We start from the raw sequence: 9,197 nt of genomic DNA, 5'->3' as shown, positions 1-9,197 counted from the left end.
GGATAGAAAAAAATAATTACAAATACAAAACAGGTTGAGCAGAGTAAATAAAGACAGTAGCATATTGAAGAAATGGGGTCCATTTGTCCTCCAGCAGTCTAAGCCTATAGCAGCATAACTAAAGGACAGCTCAGGAAACCCAAGCCGACCCTAACTATAGGATTTATGAAAAAAGGAAAGTCTTAAGCCTAGTTTTAAAACTGGATAATGTGTCAGCCTCATGAACAGAGATTGGAAGTTGGTTCCACAAGAGAGGAGCCTGATAACTGAAAGATCTTCCTCCCATTCTGTTTTTGTAAATTCTAGGAACCACAAGTAAACCTGCAGCCTGAGAGTGAAGTGCTCTGTTAGGAAAATATGGAACAATAAGATCTGTAATATAAGATGGAGCTAGGTTGTTGAGAGCTTTGTAGGTTAGAAGTAAGATTTTGAATTTTATTCTGGATTTGACAGGGAGCCAATGAAGAGAAGCTAAAACTGGAGAGATATGATCTCTCCTACTAACTCCGGTTAAAACTCTGGCAGCAGCATTTTGGATCAACTGAAGACGTTTTGGAGACATATTTGGACACCAAGATAACAAACCATTGAACCAGTTTTTCTGCATCATTTTTAGATAAGATGTTTCTAATTTTAGTGATATTACGCAGGTGGAAGAAGACAGTTTTAGTAATGTTTTTAATGTGGGGGGTAAAAGACATGTCCTGATCAAAAATAACACCAAGATTTTTAACATTAGAACTGGAGGACAGATTAATGCCATCTAAGGAGGGAGAAAGACTGAAAAATGTATTTCTAAGATGCTCAGGTTCAACTGAGGAAGGAACTGTACAGTGTACTAGGGGTTGTAAGTAAACCTTGATGTTTTTGATGCAAGATATTTATGTGAGTAGGTGTTACACTGTGTATAAGTCCAGAAGTAAGTTTTATTCATTTATTGATTTTGTTTGTCAAAAGCTGTGCAGATTGACATGACCAGGTGCAATGGTGCAACCAGGGGGTGGCCAATGATGACCTTGGCCACCGTAGATTAATCTTCTGCCATGCCAAGGGCCACCCTACTTTTAAGCAATATAAAAACTAGAAATCATTGTTTGCTCAAATTATAGATGTGGTTAGATTACATGAATAAATATGGTGGTGGCCATCGTGACGTGGCACACACATCAAAATGGAAGTTGGCACGTTGCTTATATTTCAAGTTATCCAGCTCACAAGATGATCTAACATTTATGGTGGCAGCCATTTTGGATTTGGATGGGGTAACCCCATTTTCGAAAAGCACCTTTCTTATAGCAGGGGCAGATGTGGCTGAGTGGTGAAAGTTGTTGTCATCCAATGGGAGAGTTGGTGGTTTGATTCCACCAGCAGTCACATGCCCAAGTGTCCCTGGGCAAGACACTAAACCCCTCATTGCCTCTGATGTTTGTCCCATCGGTGTATGAATATATGATCTAAACCACTGATTAGTCTCTACAGGCTCAGATTAGCTTTGTAGAGATCTAGCAGAGTGCTGTATGAATTTGTATGAGGGCACAGATTATAGAATAATTCGCTCTATAGAGCATAGAGCACACAGGCACCTATGTTCATTCACAAGTTTTAACAATGTTGTGCATATGAATTACATCCAGTTTTCTATATTCTTTTAGTTTTTCTTTGCTATAGATAACTTTCCACATATGTCATCCTTTACTTTTAGTTTGACAGCCACCTCTCCTTTTTCCCCATCCCCGTTTTTCTCTCTCTCTCTCTCTATTATAATCTTGAGATCTAGAGTTCTCATCTCCTGTTTTAAATAGTTGATGGCTGAGCAGGACCCTTTCAAACTGTGAGATTACCCTGTCTGCAGTCTCCCTCTATGTCATTCATAGTGCCATTTGATCCAAACCTCTCTCAATCAGTCTTTTTATTGCATACTTCAGCAGAAGGAAAATCATGGTGGGCAGCAGTTTAAAAAATATCTACACATTATTGCCTCTTTTATTCATGAAACCAAGGAAAAAAGGAAAAGATTTACATAGAGCTATAAATCTGTGGTGAGTTTTTAAAACAGTGGTGCTTGAATGTTTGTGAAGCCTTTAGAATGGTATATATCTCTACATCAATACGACCTAAAACATCATCAGATTTTAGCACAAGTCCTAAAGGTACATAAAAGAACCCAGTTATTAAATGAGACAAAAACATTAAACCTGATCATTTATTTATTGAGGGAAATGTTTATATATTACATATTTGTGAGTGGTAAAATAATTGTGAACCTCTACGATTAGCAATTAATTTGAAGGTGAAATTAGAGTCAGGTGTTTTCAATCAATGTGATGATGATCAGGTGTGAGTGGGCACCCTGTTTGATTTAAAGAACATGGATCTACCAAAGTCTGATCTTCACAAAATGTTTGTGGAAGTGGATCATGGCAGGAACAAAGGAGATTTCTGAGGAGCTCATAAAAATAGTTGTTGATGCTCATCAGACTGGAAAATGTTACAAAACATGTGTAAAGAGTTTGGACTCCACCAATCCACAGTCAGACAGACTGTGTACAAATGGAGGAAATTCAAGACCATTGTTACCCTGCCAAGGAGTGGTGGACCAACTAAAATAACTCCAAGTGTTGGATTGGATACATTTTATCCTTTCATTATCTACTTACTCAAATAAACCACAATGACGACATGAGAAGATTTTTAAAGCTGGTCTTTACTTGCAATGGTAAATGGTTACAAAATCAGGCTTTCACAGATGTACAAAGTTACATGCTTAGAGCCTCGTCAGTGAGAATCTGCACCAGACAGTGAGGCAGGAAGTGTTTTTATAATCCTTATCAGACAGAGGCAGGTCAAGACGACACTGGCTTCACAGCTTACAAACTTGGAGTTGTCTTTGGAGTCATCAGTTGTGCTTACAGGTTCTTCTCTGAGAGGAGAAACAAATCTAACTCACACACATCCATTTAACATTATGACAAATATCCATAAACCTTTATGTAAATTCCCTTGACACAAAGAGCAAGGTGTGTAATAGTCAGTGAGGTCACAACGGAGCCCAGGGTAACTTCTGAGCAACTGAAGACCTCTCTCACATTGACTAATGTTGATGTTCATGAGTCCACCATCAGGAGAACACTGAACAACAATGGTGTGCATGGCAGGGCTGAAGGAGAAAGACACTACTCTCCAAAAAGAACATTGCTGCTCGTCTGCAATTTGCTAAAGATCACGTGGACAAGCCGTAAGACTATTGAAAGAATGTTTTATGGACAGACCTGAAGTGTGCAATTAATGTGAGCAAGCCCACCAACATCCCAGAGTTGACGCTGTTCTGTACGGAGGAATGGAATAAAATTCCTGCAAGCCCGTGTGCAGAAATGTTTAGTTGCAGTTATTGCTGCACAGGTGTCACACCAGATACTGAAAGCAAAGGTTCACATAGTTTTGCCACTCACAAATACTGTATGCAACATTGGATCATTTTCCTCAATAAATAAGTGACCAAGTATAATATTTTTGTCTCATTTGATCAACTGGGTTCTCTTCGTTTACTTTTAGGACTTGTGTGAAAATCTGATGATGTTTTAGGTCATATTTATGCAGAAATATGGAAAATTCAAAAGTGTTCAGAAACTTTGAAGTACCACTGTATATTCTGTTATGTTTAGATTAAATTTTTCTTGGCGTTCTCATTGTTCGTATTCCAGAAAGTGATTTATGTAAAAATTTCAAGTTGGTTAACCCTGAGTTAATGGGAACTCAGTGTTTTCCATCCACAATAACAAACTCTGTCAACTAGTCCTGCTCACTGGCAGGTTTTCTATAAAGAAAGCCAAAGTTTCTACCCATCCCCTCCCAGCTGAAGTAAACTTTCCAACAATAGTTGTCTAGATTTTATTATTCCAACTTATACAAAAGTAGAATTACTTCACGTCTGGTTGAGAGGATTTCCCAACATACAATAGATTGAATTTGAAGGATCTGCATTGCTTTTCATTTAATTCATTAAGAAATAATAAAGAACACAATTTTGATTCATTAGTCTTTATTATTTACATATATAAATACAGCAGTGATGTGTAACATTGTTCCAACAATTGATGTGTTTTATACTGTGCCTGTGAAAATCCATCATTTTATTCTTATTAGAGAGTTTTTAGGTCAACTTTCTTGATTTTTACGGTCCAAATCAGATGTGCCTTAAGAAATGTTTTCAAAGAGAGGCCAGATGTGGGCCATTGATAAATGTGGGCTGCCACATCTAAGGCAATCGTGATAACAGAAAATCAAAAGGGTTGACATAGCAAAGATATAAAATTGATATCTCTAAAATGTAACAAACGTCTTCAAAATGAGACGTGTCAGTTAAAACAAAGGATATTATTTTAAGCTTCTTAAAGAACGTAAATCATCAACATGATGCAAAAGATGTTGGTTGTTCGAGTCAACAGTGTCTAAAATCCAGACCAAATACAAACAGCATGGGAATGTTGTAAAAGGAAGGTGTACTGGTTGATCAAGGAGAATGTTAAAGTGTAACGATAGAAAACTTAAAGCAAGATATCTTGAAAACATAAAATTCACAACAAAACAAATATAAGTAGGTGGGTAGAAACTGGAGTCAACGTTTGTGATCAAACTGTCAGAAATTAGACAAATGGATTTACACACAGAGAAGCCAAATTAAAACCACCATTAACATCCTGACAGGAAAGAACAAGGTGACAGTGGCTTAAAAGAAAAGCCATCGTGGACTGTGGTGACTGGATGAAAGTGATCGTCAGTGATAGATCCTGAATCTGCATCGGACAGGCAATGATGCTGGAACTGTATAAGTCTGCAATAAAATAAAGACTTCTTATTCCATCAGTTAAAAAAGATGTTTGATGATGATGACTTTATTTTTAGGATGGTAATTTATGTCACTATTGAGTAAAACATGAGAAAACATTTTTCAAGAAAGTCATTTAATGTCAGCGGCACGGTCTGCAAGCAGTTCAGATCTCAGTCCAGGTAAAAATGTCTGGTAGAAATTAAAGAAAATGTTGAATTAGAAGATTTCAACCTGCAAATCTGATCTGATACCAGCAATAAAAAACAGTTGTAGTCGGATTCATGAAGAGTACTGTTTGTCATTAGTTAAGTTTATGCCTCATCTCATTTAAACTGTTAGAAAAGCCAGAGGTGGTGCAAAAAAGTATTAATAAATGCAGTGCTTTTTTCATGATTTCATTTTTTTTAACCGCAATTGAGCAAGCCCAACAGACTGACTACAACAATTATATTTCTTTATATATTTATATTTATTGCTTTCTAATAACAGAAAGTTTGAATTTTGAAAACTGACAATATTGTGGCATGTCTATGATTTGTTTTAATACAAAATGGACAACTCAAACATCCTTCAAGAGTGGTGATTCCTTCATTCTTGCCAGGGTTGGATTCAGAATTGATTGAACTCTGTAATCAGCAATTGCGCAACAGTGGTTTTAGTTTTCTGAACCACATTTAAGGAATTTTCCTGAACTGCACTTACCCCTTGCTTGTTCTTCAGCCCTGCAACTTCCTGCCAGTGTGTCAAAGCCACTGTCTCCAGACCATACAATAAGAGCTGGTCTCACAACTGTCTTGTAAACTTTTCCTTTGACCTTTGCTGACAATCTTTTGTTGAAAGTCACTCCTGAAACTTTTTTCCATCCACTCCATCCTTTCTGGACTCTCCTCTTCACCTCTTTATCACATTCCCCATCTTCTTGGACAATCGACCCTAAGTACTTGAAGTCCTGCACCTTTGTGACCTCTGCTCCTTGTAGCCTCACTGTTCCGCCTGCCTCCCTCTCATTCACACGTGTACACTGTCTGACTTTCATTTGATTTCTTTCAAGTGCATACCTCTACAAGTTCATACTTCAACCTCTCCAAGTTCTCTTCCACTTGTTCCCTGTTCTCACCACAGATCATGTCACCTGCAAACATCATAGTCCACAAGGATTCCTGCCTGACCTCGTCAATTTATCTGTCCTTCACCAGAGCAAACAAGAAATGGCTCAAAACTTATCCTTAATGTCTGCCTGTCACTCCTACAGCACATCTCACCACTGTCCTGCTGTCCTCATACATGTCCTCTACCAGTCTAACATACTTTTCTGCCACTCCAGATTTCCTCATGCAATACCACACCTCCTCCCTTGGCACTGTCATATGCTTTTTCTAAATCCACAAAGACACAATGAAGTTCTTTCTGATTGGCTGTACTTCTCCGGCTGCATCCTCAAAGTAAATATGGCGTCTGTGGTGCTCTTTTTTGGAACAAAAACATACTGCTGTTCAAAAATTGTCACTTCAAAATTAAGTCTATCTTTCTCAACTCTCTCCCAGATCTTCGTAATATGACTCATCAATTTAAGGCACCTGTAGCTTATGGAATTCTGTACATCACCCTTCTTCTTAAAAATGGGCACCAGCACACTTCTCCTCCACTCCTCTGGCATTTTCTCACTTTGAAAAATGTAATTGTATAATCAGGTCAAAAACCTCACTGCCAACTTTCCTGGACACTTCCAAATGTCTACTGGCATGCCATCAGGTCCTACTGCCTTCCCCTTCCTCATCCATCTATCCATTCATCCATCCATCCATGATATTTTACCTGCTTCCTCCTTTTTGGATCACCAGTGCCCATGTCCAGCCATCAATGTGTGAGAGGCAGGGTATACACTGGACAGGTCACAAGTCCGTCACAGGGACACATAGAGACAAAGACAAATAACCATTCACACTCTCACTCACACCTAGGGACAATTTAATTCAATTCAGTTCAATTCAGTTTATTTATATAGCACCAAATCACAACAAAGTTGTCTCAGGGCACTTTACAGGAACATTCACATACATAAAAGCCATTTAGTAAAGTTCTCTATCTAAGGAATTTACCCCCCTCCCCAACCCAACCAGCGATGACATGTTTTGCCATATGTCGTTGTTTAACCGCTGGGTGTCCAGGTGGTGTTCTGACAACGACGTGGGCTACATAGATAACTGGAGTTCTTTCTGGGGAAAACCTGGTCTGATGCGGAGAGATGGCATCCATCCCACTTTGGACGGAGCCGCTCTTCTTTCTAGAAATATGCCTGATTTTGTTTATCCCCCAAATTATTGACAACCCAGGGTCCAAAAAAGCGTTCAATACAAAAACAACTGGACTTTATTTGTAACAGAAGACGTTTCGCTCCTCATCCGAGGAGCTTTCTCAATCCAAAGAGCAGTGAGTGAGGGGTTCAGGTTCCCAGCCATTTCCATTATCTTGGCAAAATCCAAAAACATCTGTCCTTCTTGATTCCTTTCTTTCATACTAAAGTTTACCTGTCATTTCTTCATCTCCTCTGCTTCCTTCAATAACATGTCTAGTCAGATCTGTTCCGTTCACCACTCTGCCTTTCCACATGGTCTCTTGGATACATAAAATATCTACCTTCCTTCTCTGCATCATGCCAGCCAGCTCTTTAACTTTGCCTGTCATTGTGCCCACATTTAGAGTTGCAAACCTCTGTCCTACACTCTTGGCTTTTCCATTCCCCCTGTCTACTGACATGTTTCCCTCCTCGTGGTTTTCAGTTGCACAATTTCCTTTGGTACCCTGTTTGTTAAAGGCACCTGTGACAGTTGTCGTTAACCCTGGACCTCAACTCATCTGGTATGGTGTCAATTAAAAGAACTAGCAATTAAATCAATGGTAGTTTTAGCTTAAGTGTTTAAGGCCAGATGCCCTTCCTGACACAATGCTCACCATTTGAATAGACAAAAAAAGTGGGAGGAACAATTTATGTACTTTTTTTTTAACCACTCTTATGGATTTTAAATGACTGCTAAGGTCATGGCAACCAACGCAGACATGTTCCTGTTTTTAGCATTTATACCACTTTATAATGTAGATGTTTTTTTTATGTTTGTTTTTTATTTCATTTATTTTATTTACTTTTCATTTTACATGCTTTTATATAATTATCTAATGTTGTCTGTACCTCATCTGTGTTCTTTGTTTAAAACAGGTCTCTCATGTAAATGAGTCCTCGAGGCTCAATGAGACTAAACTGTATAAACAAAGGTTGAATGAATAATCTTAGCTATTTTTCCATTTAACTTTAATTTAATTTTATTTAATTTTATTATTATTATTATTTTACTTTTCCTAAGTAATGTAAAGACAACTAAATTTTAAACCAATGTTTTCAGGTCTTAATCTTCATTGCTTTTTGTGTCAAAATGCCTTATTTCTGTACAGAACCTAAATTAACAAAAGAGAATAAAAAAGTAAATCAAAATTATCTTTGTGTATTCTGAAAAGTGCAAAAATAAAATAAGACAAAGACTAAAATGAGAGGAAATGTTGATCCATGAGAAAATGAATATTTGGATATTTACACTAAAAACTGACCAGAATGCGTAAGAGCTGTGTCACAAGATGATACAAGTTCATTAATAATTTTTCACTGGCAGGAAAAGGCTAGCAGGATGCCATGTGGAGCAATTCAACCCAGTTTTCTTTTTTTTTCTTCTTCTTCTTTTTATGGCAAAAAAATATATTTCCAAACACTGAACAGCTGACACGTTTAAGTCAGCTGGTGAAGAATGAGTTTTAACTGAAATATATGGCATACAGATAATCACATCCTACAAATGGACTTTTTCATCACTGTTGTTTACTGGTTTTCTGTCCTCGTGTTATCTGATGTTTTAATGTCCTCTGATTCTCTTCCTGAGTCATCATCCTGTTTTTGTTGTGGTATTTTTTATTTTTTGCTGTATTGGTAAATGTCTGTTATTCAGTGTGGCTGCTTTACAGTTGAATTCCCTCTATGTGATAAATAAATTATATGAGTCAATCAATAAATTTGATGTTGACCTTGTTGTCCCCACTAGGTAACATCAGGAACACAGAAAAGCTGAGCTACGACCGCCAGCAGGAGTACGAGATCCAGGTGATAGCTTGGGACTGTGGTCAAAAGAGAGCCGTGCACAGCGTCCCTGTGCACATTGATGTCAAGTCTGTCTGCAAACCTGGCTGGCAAGGTTAGTCTTCATTCTTTTTGCATATGATTGTGTGTATGTGTGGGGGGGGGGGGGGGGGGGGTGTATGTTTATATGTGTGTGTGCAGGCGTGCGCTTCACTTTGCAAAAGCAAGTCTAACTGTGACATAAATACA

General features: G+C 38.0%; 1 protein-coding gene across 1 annotated transcript in view; it reads left to right on the top strand.

Annotated features, from left to right (window-relative positions):
- The window catches only part of LOC119410489 (calsyntenin-2), a 662,902-nt gene that overhangs the window by 391,157 nt on the left and 262,548 nt on the right, over window positions 1-9,197 (top strand). Inside the window, exon 5 of the mRNA XM_037677368.1 lies at window positions 8,914-9,063. Coding sequence (XP_037533296.1) covers window positions 8,914-9,063 — 150 coding nt within the window. The remainder of the gene's footprint in view (window positions 1-8,913; window positions 9,064-9,197) is intronic.

The sequence above is a fragment of the Nematolebias whitei genome, chromosome 6 (genome assembly GCF_014905685.2).
Source record: "Nematolebias whitei isolate Nwh7 chromosome 6, NemWhi1, whole genome shotgun sequence".
NCBI lineage: Eukaryota > Metazoa > Chordata > Actinopteri > Cyprinodontiformes > Rivulidae > Nematolebias > Nematolebias whitei.
The sequence above is the reverse complement of the archived record's forward strand: the minus strand, read 5'-3'. Positions and strand labels throughout refer to the sequence as shown.